Raw genomic sequence first — 17,669 nt, 5'->3', positions numbered from 1 at the left:
TATAACAATAATAGGAAACTGTTGGCCATTATTTTTTTACTTCTAGTTAAAATTTAGTGTGACCCACGATACCACTGTATTACAACATAAAGAAAACAAAACTCTTATAAAATATTTAATAATGTAGAGTAACTTAACATCACTTGAATTTTTGTTTTATGTTTCTGGTTGCTTAAAGAAAATGAGAAAAACTTCTATGTTATATTTAAGTGAAAATAATCAAATAAATTATGTTACACAAGTTTGATACATTTTGTTTTTCAGGTGCAACAATCGAACACAGTGTATAGTAGTTACTGGGTCAGATGTGTTTCCTGATCCATGTCCTGGAACATACAAATACCTTGAAGTCCAATATGAATGTGTCCCTTACAGTAAGTATGCAGTTTATATTTTTTTACACTTTGCCCAGCATTACTCGTTGATGCTGAAAGACTACACATGTGAAAGAAGCATATGTTTATGGCCTACAAAACCATTATGCATGCAGAGCACTAACAGACTTGGGCCTCCAATTAGCTTCATGAAGTGTGGAAGGAAGCCATAGTGTGATGCTGGCCAAGTGTCTGTCTGTGTTCTTAAGTGTTTGGCTTTTAAGGCTAGTGTTTTTCCAGAAAACAAACTTGAATTAGCTATTCAATACAGCTGATAGAAATCTGTACTTTTGCCCAATACCAGTTGCTGACAAATTGGTTTGGCTCACAGTTTTCTGAAGAAGGAATTGACTTCAGTTTTAATCGTGAGTTACTTGAATGGCTACCTGCTGTTGTAGTAAGTTTAGTGCTGGGTAAAAGCTACCATTGCAGTAACTGAGGCAAGTGCTTTACTTTTTGTTCTATTGTCTTTAAGGGAGCATTTCTTTATGGGATTCAATGATGAAACCTTAATGCTAAATAAAATAGTTAGATATAATATAACCTTGCACATGGTTCTGTTTTTAATTTTGCAGCATCATTTTTAAGATCCTACAGATGGATATTTAAAATTCAATTGAAAAGTTTATAGGTAGGCTTCGGCCAGTAGTCAAATTTTGTATAGTTTTCCTTCTAATCTCAGAATTCGTACTTCAAAATTGTATTCTATACTTTCAGTTTTAAAAATCTTAGCATTTTAGACAACTTAAAAGTTTGAATATTACCTGATTTTCACAAGCTAGTTTGATAGTATTGTTGTCTTCTTTGCTTTTTAAATTATAGAAAAGATAGAGATGTCATTTAGTCATGTTAGTTCATGGGCGTTTGAATTATATGTTTTTTATCAGCAATTTTGCTGATTTGAGACAGTTTTTGTACACTTTCCTCCTTTAAAAAAAAAGGATTTGCCAAGTAATGAAATTGCTCTTTCCAGAACCTCAAAAGCTAGGTCATTAGTTCTGACAGATTTATATGTTCAAACTATCAATATTTCTAAAACCAAAGGGCCAAATTCTGATAGATCTGCTGTGTCCGATATGGTAGTAATACATTCTGACACATGCTGTGAAGGCACTCTCCATCTTTTCTCTGACACAGTTTTGACAAATTGGCTTTTTGTGTTATCAGTTAAAGGCCAAACACAGATTATCTTTTCATCCCTGCTCTGTGTTCATGTGTTACTGTGAAATGGATGCTTTTTATGTTTTCAGTATTTTCTATACCATTTGTAGGATTGGAAGCCTACTGAGTACACTGATCTTTATATCATTTCTCCTGTGTAGTGTTGGTGGCTTATGTAATCATTCTCCTGTGCCACTAGAGGAACATTGTATTCTTTTGACCTAACCAAAATTTTGTTCCATAAAGTCACTTTCACTTGAATTTAGCATGGTTTCTGTCCTCAAATTAGAGAAGAAATACAGCATCCATTCCCAAACAGTGGAATCAGTCAGAGCTGCCAAGAATTATCTTTCTGGAGCCAGTTCCTGTAACCTAGTCTATAGACCAAGAACAGTGTTAAGCAAATATTATTTTCAGACTCATAAGCTATTTCTTGTGCTGTTTAAGAAAGGAAAATGTGGATATCTTCTGGAACATCTAACTTGCAAAATTTTACTTTTTCAGTTCCCCAGAAGTATTGTACGTTGTGCACTAAACTTGCAAATAGCTATACTCAGAGAAGTATTTGTTCCTTTTAGTTTTTGTCTTTTAATTTAAAACAATCAGTAATTAATTTGCTGTTACCTTTCTAGACATTTGCACGAGGCAGAAATAAGTCTATGGGTTTTTTTTTAATCACTCTTTGCTAAAGAATAAAAGTAATTATAATTCCTATATACTCTACAGTAGTGACACTCTATAAATTGCACGGTTTCAACTAATATTAAAATACAATGCAAAGAGTCTTCTTAGGTTATTCTAATCCTATGTAGGACAGTGTCTTCTCTTATCTCTTTTTCCCATTTTCCTCACCTTTTGTTTCTTTGTGCCTCTGTCCATTGTATTCATTCCTTATACTTTCTTTTAGTTTAAGCCTTTAGCTTTCACTTTCTCCTTGATTTAGTAGTGTTTTTATATTTTGTAACATTTGCATACCTCTTTTACATGTTACTTAGTTGATAAAATTGTCACCATCAGATAACATTTATTATGTGTTTTTTACCACTTGGCTTTATACCAATTTCTATCCACAGTAAATCCTCCAGGATCTTATATATTCCAATTAAGTCCTATTACAAAGCAATTTCAGAAGGTTTTCATGACTTCTGAAAATTTTAAAAGAAATTTGCTCAACAGAGAACATTAGAAATGCTGTTACTTTGTTTACTTTAGTATGTTTATAAACAGGCGCATGCATTATATGTGATGCTCGTACTTGCCCAGTTAATATCGATGTCAAAAGTGTACATATACAGGGTATCCATTGTCATTGCCAGACTGTTAGGAATTGCATATATTTATATTTGAAAGAAGTCATAAAGATCTTGGAGGATAAAGCAGAGTAATCAGATTGGAATTTTGCATCCTGCAAGCAGGATTTGGTTTTGATTTTTGTACCTCTTATTTCAAAGTATCATTGTAAAACTACTATAATATTAGCCACAAATTTTATTTAATATGAAAAATAGCCATTATTGATTAAATCATTATTAATGAATAAACATGTTTATTCAGTGAAATAGTGTGTCACTTCACATACAGAGTATGTAGGCTGTGTAGTTAGTTTGGGTTAATTTCTTGTCTTGCATATCCATGTAGTCCTCCACTGATGTTCGTGGGTCATATACTTGTGTTTGGTCTAAAGAAAAGTAAATGTATTGTTAATTCATACGGCTCTTAAGACAAGTTGTAGTATATATTTGGCATGTGATAGAGAATACTGATTATATTAATTTTATTGTATTTTTGTACTCTTCTACTGATAGAATTTTGGCTGGTTTCACAGATGTCTGTCCTTTTGATTTTCATAAAAATAATAACGTAGGGACTTTTTTGTTGTAAAGAGCAATGTTTTCCTTATGTGATTCATTAATCATCAAAGGTTTATAATATTTTAAATCTTTACTTTTGAGTGTTACTTTTCAACAGAATTATAAAATATATACAATATATAATTTATATTTATTTTCCTTCAATATGTGATATCAATTAAATCTCAAGTAAATAAAGACTTTGATATTCTGTTCACTAACTACATTGTAATTTTAGTTTATCAAATAATAAAATTCAGCCATTTTCAATGAATGGAAAGCAAAATACACTTTCTACATCTTCTATTGAACTTGTTTTAAGTTCTTTTTTAAATAAACATTTTAAAATGTATTATTTCCACCCTTTACATTTAATTTATTTCAGTAAAATTATCCTTTCCTTAGGGGAAAAAAGCATACAGCTGTATATAAATTGTAGTTTGAGTAGTCACAACGCTAATGATTTCTCTTATCCTCATTTTCTCACTACGCCCTTCAGTTATTGATTCTAAGCAGGTATAATATTGCTCTTCGCTGAGGAGTAATTTTAGGACTAGTGGTTTATACAAAAGTATTGTTTTCAAGACAGTAATGTTGAATTTCTTGTTTTTCAGATGTAGTCAGAATAACACATTATAGAGCAAGTATGTTTCCTGAAAGTGGTTACATAGACCAAGTTGATTGGGGAAAGTTGTAGCTTAATGTGGAAAGTTGTATGCCATTCCTATGGCAAAAATGTTCGTGTGATGTTTTTTCCCATAGGTGTTTCAGAAGGCCAACATTTAATCTTGATGAATTATTGTAACTTTTAAAAATTAATCAAACTAAGATCTTAATAAAATGTGCACTACTCTGTCTGAGTACATTTTGGAAATGCAGTATTAGCACACCCTGATGCATTTTAACAACAGAAAAGGGAGAAACAGACATCAGTCTTGTCATTTTATGAAATTTAGGCAACATACTTCAAACCTATATACAGTGTAAAGTAGTATTTTATGGTTTGTAAGTATTAGAATACGGTTTACCAACAAGGATCTTACATAGCCCCCTTCCTAACTTCATAATCTGTTTCTTGAAACTGTAGGAGTTTTTTTTTTTTTCCTCATGTAACTCTACTAATCAGGTTTGTTTTATGAAAGCATTTACTTTTTATAAGGTCTGTGGAGTCAAGGTATTTGCTTTGAATGCTCGGTATGATTGTTGTTGCATGCTAGCTTGCTTTCTATGTAAATTGATGATGGAGAATTGTCATAATAATCTAACCATAATTCTTTCTTCCTTTTTCTCCTTGCCTACTGTGCTTGCTTTTCCCTTGTATGTATTTTGCTTACTTTTTTTTATAGACTTAGTATTACAAGTTTGAGATATATAATATAGAAAATTTAATAAGAATTTTATAATAAAATGTATATGTAAACCTAACTAAGTAAATATACTAATTCTTAGTGGGGGAGAAAGGTACTACCTTACCCTACTCTTCAAAATCACTACTGGTGATGGGGGGATATTGATATATTCCTAAAGAGGAGGCTTTTTTAATGGTTAAAATTAATTTATCTAGGAATAGAAAATAATAGAAAAGCAATTGAAACATACTGGGATGCATAATTATATATTTCTTCTTAGTAAATATCTATGAAAAACATGTAACCACATCAGAATTAAATTTGATCTAAACTCCAAAATTAAATTGTGATTTTTATAAATGTATTTTTCTATTGTTATGCTTATCTAAAGTTAGTTTAATAACTGAGTTCACAGAAGATAAATGGGGATGATATACCTATGCATGCATTTATGTCTATAGCATACATATAGGAAGTAAAACTTGGTAAGAATGCTGAGTGACTTTGGAAAGGCAAGAGTATGTATACCATGCATTAGTGAAGAGTTTCATTATTTATTCAGGTACACTAAGTGAAGCAACATGCCAACATATTTGTATTGCCTCCTTAATCTCCTAAAATGATTGATCCATGTTCTTTTATGTAACTTTAGAATCTTTCTCCTGCTAGGTTTTCCTGTTGTGTGTTTCTCTTTATCCAAAGTAGTACAGCTCTTAATTCTTCCTATATTTAGCATCTGTTACGAATTCAGTCTTAGACTAATAGTCAATTTATTTTAATCTTTTTTCTTTTTTCCTTGCACCTTTTTTATTTTTCTTCCCGATGCTTAAAATAGAAGTGGAGCAAAAAGGTAAATAACATACAGTCTGAACCCCAGCTCCCTGTTATGTGCCTTATGGATGTTAACTTCCTCCCTCCCCTCTCCCCACAACACTCCTGTATTAAAATAATCAGCAGGATCTCATAAATGCCACCTCATAAGGAAGTCAACTGTTTACAATGAAATTGTATGACTGCTAAACCTGGTGATGGGGTAAAAATTCTGAAGTCGGCGAGGGGGATCTGCCCTTTCTCTGTTTCTTTTTTACCCTTTATCTCTTTTTCTGACACCCTTGGATATTTTCTTATAATTAAAGTGTCATCTTGCCTGGCTTCCAGAACCCTCTCCATAGCATGCCATGGTTACAGGGTCTCCTGATTGTTTCATCACTGCTTTTCTTGCATTTACTTTTCTGTGCTCCTAATTGCATTTCCAAATACTTATGTTCCTCAAATTGAAGCACCTTTGTTTTCAGTCTAACTTATGTAAAAGTTCTAAATAAGTCTTCACATTCGGTTTTCTGTTTTATTTGCCTTATTTCATGGTTTTGCTTTTGGGGGCTCATAGGTGAAGTAGGGGGTTGAAAGGTATAATGTTTGTAATAAAATGAAATATATACTGTTGTGCAAAAGCTCAAACTTTTAAAACATGGGTTAACAGATTATAAGATGAAAACATAGCAAAAATTTAAATTGTCAGACCACTCATAAATGATCTTAAACTTAGGCTTTTCTTAGTGAAAATAAACATAAACTTCAGTTACTTTGTACCCTGATACACTGATTATGCTAACTTTAGAAAAGAAGGGTAGTATTTGTATGAAGTATACATTTCGGTAAAATTGAATGCTAATAATATGAATTTTTCCCTTTTGATTTGTGATCACTGAAACTTGTTTGCCTGTGTAGTTTTTTAACTTGGCTTAATTTTTGTCTTTCTCTGTAACTGTTAGTTTTTGTGTGTCCTGGGACCTTGAAAGCAATTGTGGACTCACCATGTATATATGAAGCTGAACAAAAGGCGGGTGCTTGGTGCAAGGACCCTCTTCAGGCTGCAGATAAAATTTATTTCATGCCCTGGACTCCATATCGTACCGATACTTTAATAGAATATGCTTCTTTAGAAGATTTCCAAAATAGTCGCCAAACAACAACATATAAACTTCCAAATCGAGTAGATGGTACTGGATTTGTGGTGTATGATGGTGCTGTCTTCTTTAACAAAGAAAGAACGAGGAATATTGTGAAATTTGACTTGAGGACTAGAATTAAGAGTGGCGAGGCCATAATTAACTATGCCAACTACCATGATACCTCACCATACAGATGGGGAGGAAAGACTGATATCGACCTAGCAGTTGATGAAAATGGTTTATGGGTCATTTATGCCACTGAACAGAACAATGGAATGATAGTTATTAGCCAGCTGAATCCATACACTCTTCGATTTGAAGCAACGTGGGAGACTGTATACGACAAACGTGCCGCATCAAATGCTTTTATGATATGCGGAGTCCTCTATGTGGTTAGGTCAGTTTATCAAGACAATGAAAGTGAAACAGGCAAGAACTCAATTGATTACATTTATAATACCCGATTAAACCGAGGAGAATATGTAGATGTTCCCTTCCCCAACCAGTATCAGTATATTGCTGCAGTGGATTACAATCCAAGAGATAACCAACTTTACGTGTGGAACAATAACTTCATTTTACGATATTCTCTGGAGTTTGGTCCACCTGATCCTGCCCAAGGTAAGCGTGTTTACTTGCTAATGCTTATGTCATTTTGTGAAAAGCATTTTTCTTTTTAAAGACTTCTTAATTTTTTTTTTCCTATTTTCTTCCCCTTTTCATAGTTAAAGGACAAAGGACAATGTTGTGGTACATTTTAGCCTTATTATGGTTCATTATCTTTTTCTCAATTTCTTCATTTTAATGTTGGCTTCAAGAAATTGTGGCATTATTGGTCAGTTTAAACTTTTTTCATTGCTAAAAATATAATACTAACCAGAAACCTGTTAGCAGTGTTTTTTTGTTTGGTTGTTTTCCCCTACTTGACTGCTGAATTGATTACAATCTATCTTCAGACCTTTTAACTTCTTGGTGCCAGTGGTTAAAGGAAACGTGTGTTAGGAAGTCCCAGGAGAATGGCTAGGCTTGATGTACAATGCCAGATATATGCGTTCTAAAGTTTTGGTGTCTGTTCTCTGAGTAGGAGAGGGAGCCATCCAATATTTTTCTAGATTATCATGTAAAATTACATGTTTTTATTTTCTGATAAATTAGTGACAGTTTTAAGTCAATATTTCTGTGACTTTAACAATCACATGAACCAAGCTTTAAATGATCCCAAGTGATGACTTGTGATGACAGATATGCAAGCATTGTGTGATTTGTATTCTCTTTATGGAGGATCATTACTTTAGAAAGTAATGCTAAATTTTTGGAAATATACTTTGGTTTATTAAGTGAGTTCAATTTTGTGGGAAATAATTTTGATGATAAATGAATACTTCATTAAAACAAGATTATCTCATACTCATGATGAAAGAATAACTTGTTAATGTATTATTATAGAGCTTGCACTGTTTATAAGTCTTCTATTTGAACAGTGTGTGTTTAAGATCTGAATATCCTAATTTACTGAGTTAATCTTGAAATTATTGCATTATTTCAAAATTTTAGGAACTAGAAAGTTCTTTGGAGTGATTTAATTAATATCCTCAATAGGGTGGGGCAGAGACTAATATATTTTTTCTTCTCTTAAAGCAATGCAAGTACACACACTTAAATATGTTCATAACAAACACATACCCATACATATTTTAAGATATGCTGTTAATCAGTTTTAAATATTGTCATACGGTCAGGACCTCAAAAGCAGAAGTCACAGCTCTTTGTCATGGAATTTCTAATTTGAGTCATTGTAGAATACCAAAATACGTGAGTTTTGTTCATAAAATAACAATAATGATCCACTGACTTAGTGTACATCCCCTTTTTCCCTAAATCAGGTTATGTTTGTATTTTTTGGCTTATAGTTGTAGCAGTAATGTTCATTGTTAAATTTATAACAATGAAATCTTCTTTTAGGGCATATAATTTTATTGATAGTATCTTAGAATCATTTATTTAAAAATGTATACATATGTTTGCTCATGAGGCAGCAGTTTGGTTTGTTTCATCTATTTCAATTGTTTTTCCAAAAGCTGCTACTTCAATAGTGCTTCTTTATCCTATAGGTTTGTCAAAAGGCAAACTGAAGGCATTGATAGACTTGTATTGGCATTGGCTAAAATTGTATTGATCCTTATGTTAACCTTTTTGTAGCCTGTATTAGTCTCACAGTTGTTAGATTTGTCTTGGGTAGCAGTAAATTTTTTGTCATCCTCAGAAAAAAAAGAAAGAAAAAAATGTTTTACAAATTGCAAATTCATAATCAGGCAACAACCTGAAGAATTGTGAATAAAGTTGAGTATAATTCAGTTCAACAAATAAAAACATTACCCATCTACTTGCCACAAAGTACTTCAGCGAATACAAAGATGGTTAGTAATGTCATCCTCCACATGTGTCATATATTCTAGCAAATAATTTGATCCATTTCAGATGAAAAGTCTTTGATAGTTTAGATGCTTTTGGAAAGAGCAGTTAACAGCCTTGAAAATGAGAAGCTTCGGCAGATGTAGCAACTGTATGTTCCTACAACTATGGTTTGTCATCCAAAATAGCCATTCTTAAATAGTCCCAGAACATGAAAATTCATATTGACCCCTTATTCAGCCCTTAGTGATAAAAAGTATTATCTGACCTAAATTTATCTCACTGCTGTTTGACCCATATTCATTCTCTCTCTCTCTCTCTCCTTGTAATTTATATTATGCATTTAGAGACTCCCGTCTCTCTGATCCAAGATGTGTGCTACCTATATGCATGTAGGTGGGGTCTTGCAGAACTATTCTGGCCCACAAATTTAGGTCAAACCAATAAGCCACTGTCAGCTTTCCAGAAACAAGATCCAAGAAACTGATAGAACAGAGCAATCAGAGAAATGAGGTCTTTTGCCTGTCATAAAGTAGTGATTGATTTATTTTGCTGAAATTTGTAGTTCAGGTCATCTGTGCTGGATTTGCTATCACATATATGGCCAAGGCATAAATTGTGCTGTAAAATTATCCATTCGTTTTTTTTCATTATCTATATCATTTTTCATTGTGGACTGTTTAATAATATATTAGCTTCAATACTTTTTCCCGTTTATAAATCCAAGCCTTTTCATTCCTAAAAGCACACGCATATTATTTTTGTGCCTTAATCTTTTTTTTTTTTTTTTTTTTGGTGAGTTTTGAGCTCTGTGTGATCCCTGCATAGTTCATTTGCTCCACTCCCCTAAACGAGGTCTGGTTTTCCTCTTTCACCTTCTCCCTCTCTGGAATGGCCTTAGGAAAAACCCTTTCCAGTCCTGTTTTAACTCTTTTCCATTTCTTAATCTGGATTGCTTTATATTTACTTAATCTGTCTGCACATGTGATATCCCAAATATTATAAAGAAAATGATGTGTTTTTACTTGGCTTTTGGCAGTTCCTCAACATTTGGGTTAGACTAATTAATGATGTGATACACTTCTGTAATACCAGGAAAAAATTTTTATAAAGAGAGCCATTTTGTTTATATATAGCATAGAATACATACTTCCGGAAATACCTTTTCACTGATAAAGAATGCTGTATAAAAGATGATCAGTGTTTTTAGACAGTGAACAGGGGCAAGTTGAATAGGTGCTCGTTTTTGCTTTACCAAGCTACAGAAACTCTAGAGTTCATTTTGTGAACAGTGGGTGAGGGTGAGTTCTTGGACCTCAGTGAGGAGAATATTACCCTTAGCATAAATGGCTATTGTCTTCAAACCCTTTCATGGAGGAAAACCCTGGTAATCAATAGAAGTTCTTAGTACATAACCAGAGTAAACTGAACCATTCTGTATGTGTTAGTTAAAATCTTCATGGGTACTTATTAAGCATGTTTATTAGCATCATTTCTTAGGTATTTTATTTCTACTCAAATGATAAATGGTAGGTAGAATCCTAAGTCAGTGCATGAGTGCATGATACGGCATCTGGATAAATAGAGCTCTATAAAAAAGGGTTTGGATTAGAGTCATAATTCTATTGTGAGTTGTGTTTTCTATTATTATTTATAGGATATTCTTGAGTTTTGAACCTTTTGCCATGTTTCATTATGGAACTTCTCATTGTTTGTTATTCTAGTCTTATGCTTTCTTTGCAAATTGTTATTCTTTTAGAGATTTACACAGAACACCATGTCAGTTAAATGTTCCCAGATAACTGCAAGGTTACCTGTTGGATACCGTAATTTTCTAGAGTCTATGAAAATCTGTAACTAGGCAAGTAAGATCATAGCATTTAAGAGTATGGGAAAGTGACCTTAAACAAATTACTTAACTTCATCGTTCAGTTTCCTTATCTGTAAAAGGAAGATAATTATAGTGCCTACTTCATGGAGTTGTGGTAAGGATTAAATAAGATGATCTGATTATCCATGAATGGTGATTGGCATAGCACCTAGCACATAAATGCTAAATCAATGTACGCTTTTATCATTACCAGATGCCCTATTTGGGCCATTTCCACCTGTGGAAATAAATAATAATTTTTAGAAATATATCTGCATTTCTAGCCTTCACATGAGAAAAAAAGTTGCTTTTCTTCTGGTATTGCTAAACTTAAACCTTCCAAAATTCCAGAAATTCTATGTGTACCTCTAAAAGATTTAGTTTTGTCACTTAAGCTTTATGATCATGTTTATTTTCATGATATCCCAATATTTCACTGATTTATTTTTGAAGAATAAGTTGATTCCCTTTAATCTATTTTGGTGATCAAAAGGTAAAAAGTGGCTGGGCACAGTCGCTCATGCCTGTAATCCCAGCACTTTGGGAGGCCAAGGTGGGCGGATCACGAGGTCAGGAGATCGAGACCATCCTGGCCAATATGGTGAAACCCCGTCTCCCTGCTAAAAATACAAAAATTAGCTGGGTGTGGTGGTGGGTGCCTGTAATCCCAGCTACTCGGGAAGCTGAAGCAGGAGAATGGCTTGAACGCAGGAGGCGGAGGTTGCAGTGAGCCGAGACCACACCAGTGCACTCCAGCCTGGTGACAGAGCAAGACTCCGTCTCAAAAAAAAAAAAACAAAACAAAAAGGTGAAAAGGTATAAAAATAAATTATCAAAAAAACAAACAATGGAAACATGGCTGTAGAATGTTGCATGAAATTTTGCACATTTAATTGAGGTCCTTTTATTGTCTACCTTGACTCGGTTATTATGAATCTCAACTAACGCTTAGCTAACAAATCACTAATTGTAGTATAAATACATATTTCAGTGATTAAATATGTACTAGTTAGTACAGTGTCAAGGGATATATCAGGGACTGTAGCACTCAAGCATTTTGCTCTGCCCCCTTCTTTTTTCTGTTCTGATTCCCGACTCCCCTTTAAGACTTGATTCAGCAGCAGTCATTTGACACTTCTGCAAAAGATTGTGATGCTTTTGACAAATGTTAATTGAGAAAGCACTGAAAGCCTGGCTGCATTGTAATCAAAGAAAGTTACAGAGGTTTAACAAGATGTCAAGCAAGTGCTTTAAAGAAAAGATAGGTTTGAATAGGTTTCTGCAGCAGCTGGCTAGGCATGATGTTTGACTGATGTACATAGGCATCTCTCATATGGTCAATAAATTATGCCCTGGAAATAAAACACATGCTTTAGAAGTTTCTCTTGAGGTAGAGGGGGGAAAAGGAATAAAACGTGTATAGTTTACTTACTGGTAACAAGAAGTATGTAACTACTAAAGAACTAGAAACATGTCACACTACTTTTTCGTAGTTTACTGTCAGTAGTGTCAGAATTAATAAAGAAAGATGGATGGACCAGAGCTTAAAGTAGTAAACATATCAGTGATAATATGAACTTGTTTTCTAATAAATTCTAATATTCTAGCTTATTATCTCATGTGTAAAGTGTAAAATAAGTTGATTTTATTAAGATGATTTGAAAACATAGCTATTTTTCATTTGCTCTACTACAACAATTTAAATTGAAGGCATCATATATGTAAGGTTTTAAGAGCCAATAATCTGTAAATGTTGATACAACTTTGGTGTGATTTCCTCCAACAGTTTTTAAGTGGTAGTATTAAATTTTTACTGACAGATTTTTGTTGTTGTTTAAATTAATTCAGTGGTAATTAATGGAAGAAACATTGAGCTCCACTATTTCTTAAACCTGGTGGATTTAACAGTTTAGTAACATTGGAAGGCAAAAATAACCTTTAAAAATAATGAAAACATTTTTGCTTTTAAATGTGTAACGATAGTTCTTTTAAATTCTCTGTTAAGGGTGACTAAGATATGAAGGGTTGGTTTGAATTAGGCATGATTTGATCTGATGCTTTATCTTGGTAAGAGATTCCACCTCTGACTGGAACTAGCTGCTTCTTCATACCTACCTTTTTCAAGGTAACGATACCGAAGCCTGAGATGTTTCCTTAATAAAACAGCGCAAGCATGCCAAGGTTATCTTCTGTTTGGATCTAATCAGGCATGCTGATCATGCTCAGGCAAGAACGGCTGCTGGGTGGAAAGATGTCACAGTATTTATTTTCTTGCAATATGTAAAGTGGGTGACATTAAATTTTTTTATCATCCTAATTATATATAATCATCACAGTTTTGTTAATGCTTTGAATTTGATTGCTTATAGAATGTGAGTTTATACAATAGAATTTTTCTAAATTAAACTGTCCCACATTTCCTGTTAAACAGTATGTGATGAAATTATGCTTAAACTGTACTATCACGTATTTCATTGAGAAATAAACTTAAGAGTCATACAGCAAACGCTATAGTAAAGCCTAAACTACCTACCTTCTCTTAGCCATCAGTATAAATAAATTGGAACAGATGAAAAGATTTATTCTTATGAGCGATATTGTCAGTAATTCTCATTTCCTTGGTTTGTGGGCAGACAGATGGGTAGGGTTTTGTGTGTGTGTGTGTGCATACACACATTCCACGTGTGCATGACTGTATGTGAGTGCAAGTGTGTGTTTGAGATTAATATACTCATCTTTTTTCCATAGTGCCTACCACAGCTGTGACAATAACTTCTTCAGCTGAGCTGTTCAAAACCACAATATCAACCACAAGCACTACTTCACAGAAAGGCCCCATGAGCACAACTGTAGCTGGATCACAGGAAGGAAGCAAAGGGACAAAACCACCTCCAGCAGTTTCTACAACCAAAATTCCACCTATAACAAATATTTTTCCCCTGCCAGAGAGATTCTGTGAAGCATTAGACTCCAAGGGGATAAAGTGGCCTCAGACACAAAGGGGAATGATGGTTGAACGACCATGCCCTAAGGGAACAAGAGGTATTTTCTATAAACTACCATGCATACATTTTTCAATTTAGTAAGTAGGTTCTATATTACAGTGAAGTGATTTTATTCAAAGAAAGCGATGTTTACAGTAGCTAACTTTATTTTTGTACTTTGGTAATATAACATCTATGGACAAAGTTTTTTAAACTGTAACAGTCATTTAAGATCAGGCACTATAAATTACCTCTCCCTTTCAGAGACCTAGGTCAAGCCTGAGATTTTTGCCCCAAGACTCTAGTGAGTCTTCCTTACAGCTGCCTTTCTCATTATAAGCATCACTTTGGATGAATCCCAAGAAAATTAAGGGTTTTTGTTTGTTTGCTATAAATATATGATATTTCTATGCTGACTTCATATTTACCATTTATAATCTGCATTATACCCTACTTTTTGTCACTTATTGTCAAATACTTGCATTAGAGTTTATTCAAAATTTAACACGCAGAGCAGGATCATCATAGCTGATTCCCGAATGCATGCAGAAAAATGGTTTCAATTTCACTGTTGTTTTCTACATCTGTTGTAGGAACTGCCTCATATCTCTGCATGATTTCCACTGGAACATGGAACCCTAAGGGCCCCGATCTTAGCAACTGTACCTCACACTGGGTGAATCAGCTGGCTCAGAAGGTTGGTTGGAACCTTTTAATATGACACATTGGTGATTTAGGGCATTAACTTCTAACATAAATAATTTAGCTTTGTGTGTTAAAACCAGCTTTATTGCTCTTTGTTCAGTATAAAAGTAAAAAAAAAATTACGCATAGTTTTGTCTGTAAATTGTTTATTGAAAGTTACATATGTTTGGGGGTATCCTGTTCTCTATGTTAAGCTTTTTAGTGAGTAATGCTTGTTAATTTCATTCATATTTAGTTCTGTTTCTTTTGATGTTCATAAGACAAAATGCATTCGCTGATTAAATAAAATATCATTAAGTTTACAACTGAATCCACAGAATGCAAGCAGATGTTTATATCACACATGATTATGGTAGAATGAGTAAACTACTTTAAAAGGCATTAGTAACTTTAATATTACAGTGTAATGCAATGCCATTTTTTCTCCTCCTTCATCTACCTTTATGACGAATAAACATCAGATAATAACCCTCAGTATCATGCTGATTACATACTGACTTAAATTCTGGATCATTGGAATAAATAAGACTTTAAAATAACAATTTTAAATGGTTGCAGTGAAATGAGAGAACTGGCTGAAATTTTTGAGAAAGGATTTTTTTTTCCTTTTTATTTCTTTTAAATGCCTGGTTCAGAATTCTGTGTGTGTGTGTTGGTAATCTAAGAGCCTTGAAACTTCTAAGACGAAGGGAAAGTTATCAGTCTCAATTAGTTGGAGAATTTAACATTCGCAAATTTTTTTCACCACAATAAAGATACTCAAGGAGAACTAGAAGCTGTAAACAGAAAAAAAATTTAAATGAGATAATACAAATTGTCTTTTCAGATCAGAAGTGGAGAAAATGCTGCTAGTCTTGCCAATGAACTGGCTAAACATACCAAAGGGCCAGTGTTTGCTGGGGATGTAAGTTCTTCAGTGAGATTGATGGAGCAGTTGGTGGACATCCTTGATGCACAGCTGCAGGAACTGAAACCTAGTGAGAAGGATTCAGCTGGACGGAGTTATAACAAGGTAGAGAGAACTCTTCTGTTATTTTGAATTAGACACTTGGTATGGCAGCTCTTGTCTTATAGGAGTTGAGAGCCAAATCTTTGGCCCCGGGACATATACTTAGAAGCAAAATTTCTAATTTGGTTCATTTTTCCAAGGAAGAATTACAGTTGAGAAAAGAGCAATGTGCCCTGCCCTCCCAAAAATGTGTAAATGATGTTAATTACCTGAGAGAGATCTTAGTTGGTGGCAAACTTTATCCATCTGATTGTGGTCAATACTGTAAGTTTATAATGCATTATCTGCACTTGGAGAGATTATATGTTATACAGTTGATATACTTTGTATGCTAATACATGGAACTCTTATAGTTGCAGCAAAATTTTGACACATATAGGAATATTAGCCACTGACATATTTCTTTCAATGGCAGCTTTTGGAAGAAGGACAAGTTGCCGTCTCCAGGAATATATTGTTATCAGTGCCATTAATTTTTCCTATTATGACAAAAGTTGGATTGCTACTTTTCATCACACTATAAGTGTTTATATTAGGTTCATAGGAACCCAAAATCTGTGCCTAATGTGGTTCTACCTGGTTAAAAAATTGACTTTTTTTTTTACTGCAGTATATATTTTGTCTCTTTTTGTCAACATATTTTAGATTAGTATACTTCGTAAAATAGAATAAAAAACTGTAAATAAGCAGTTTTGGTAGTCAGTGCAGACTCAGACTCCAGAGGACTACTGCATATAAACTTCGAGCTCTGGAACGCCAGCTTAATTTTTGAGGATTTCTTCTTTCCTCATTTTCAGCAGATAAAAATCTAACCTCTGATTTTTCTTTTCTTTTACTTAAAAGCTCCAAAAACGAGAGAAGACATGCAGGGCTTACCTTAAGGTATCTCTCCTGTGCTGTCACCCTGCTTTCTCCCTTCTTCAGCTACCTGCCACGCTTTATCATCTTGCTGCATGATCCAATGTATTTCAGTCTTTGATAATTATATAATGTGCCCCATATCAGCTGTACAAATGTTGGCTTTTCACAGGTATATTACTCTCAGAATAAGCAAATAATTTACTTTTAATGATTTCTGCTGTTTTTCCATTCATCCAAAAGTACACGAATTTTAATGAAATATCCTCTTAATTGGAAAGTAATTATGTAGTCTCTTTGTTTCCTGTTGTCATCTCTGTGGAATAAAAAACAACTTGAGTAAAACAGCTATGATATATTCTCGGCAGTTTATCATATCAAAGACTGTATAGTCATAATGTATGTGCATGAAAAAGTCACTGCTTTCTTATCTTTGTGGTATACTCTTAAATAAAATAGGCTTTATTCTGAAATTTTTAGGAGTCATTTCTAGAATCAGGTTGATATGGGGATGGGTTACTAAAAATGAAATATAAATAATTTAACTGTGATATCTGTATATGTTACATACTGTTTTTTATCAAGCTAATAGGAACAGAAAGCCACTGTTGAGCTCAGAATCCCTGTCCACTCCAGCCGGGTTTTCTCCCTGGTATATCCAAGTAATAGGAAACATGCTGAGGCTGCCATACTGGTTCTGTGTGATAGATCAAAATAATAATGCCAAATTGCATTTTGTTTTGTTCTGTGAATATTAGGAGTTCCTTTTGGGGAGATATTACTTTCTAACCTTACTTTTCAGGGGACCATAACCATGGTAAATCAAACCTTGAAGAACGAATCCATATATTGTGACAAGAAAACAAAAGAACTTTTGTAGTTTCTTAGACTAGAGAGTATTAAAAAGGCATGACTTCACTAATTTTGGTTGGCAAGGTCTAGGAAAAAATGACGTCTCACTAGTTAGTATTGGACATTGTTGAACTTGAGAACTTTACATGAAAAGGTAGTAGGAAAGTCTGTTTTTAGGTAATAATGGTCTGAAAGTCCCCTTTTAGCCTGTTTAATAGGGGCAGAGAAATAACTGCTGAAATCTATAGAATTTTTTTAAACTTCAATGTTCAGTTCACCTTTAAGGTATTAGT

At 33.6% G+C, this 17,669-nt stretch overlaps 1 protein-coding gene across 46 annotated transcripts in view; it reads left to right on the top strand.

Annotated features, from left to right (window-relative positions):
* The window catches only part of ADGRL2 (adhesion G protein-coupled receptor L2), a 681,918-nt gene that overhangs the window by 626,005 nt on the left and 38,244 nt on the right, over nucleotides 1-17,669 (top strand). For 27 of the 46 annotated variants that reach the window (XM_055116894.2, XM_055116915.2, XM_055116845.2 and 24 more), the window contains 6 exons: nucleotides 265-374; nucleotides 6,507-7,307; nucleotides 13,717-14,010; nucleotides 14,546-14,649; nucleotides 15,484-15,669; nucleotides 16,510-16,548. In XM_055116894.2, the coding sequence (XP_054972869.1) occupies nucleotides 265-374; nucleotides 6,507-7,307; nucleotides 13,717-14,010; nucleotides 14,546-14,649; nucleotides 15,484-15,669; nucleotides 16,510-16,548 (1,534 nt within the window). Of the gene's footprint in view, nucleotides 1-264; nucleotides 375-4,731; nucleotides 5,585-6,506; nucleotides 7,308-13,716; nucleotides 14,011-14,545; nucleotides 14,650-15,483; nucleotides 15,670-16,509; nucleotides 16,549-17,669 lie in introns of all 46 variants that reach the window. The other 19 variants (XM_055116926.2, XM_063600245.1, XM_055116879.2 and 16 more) reach the window with 2 other exon arrangements.

This window comes from Pan paniscus, chromosome 1 (genome assembly GCF_029289425.2).
Source record: "Pan paniscus chromosome 1, NHGRI_mPanPan1-v2.0_pri, whole genome shotgun sequence".
Classification (NCBI taxonomy): Eukaryota; Metazoa; Chordata; class Mammalia; order Primates; family Hominidae; genus Pan; species Pan paniscus.
The sequence above is the reverse complement of the archived record's forward strand: the minus strand, read 5'-3'. Positions and strand labels throughout refer to the sequence as shown.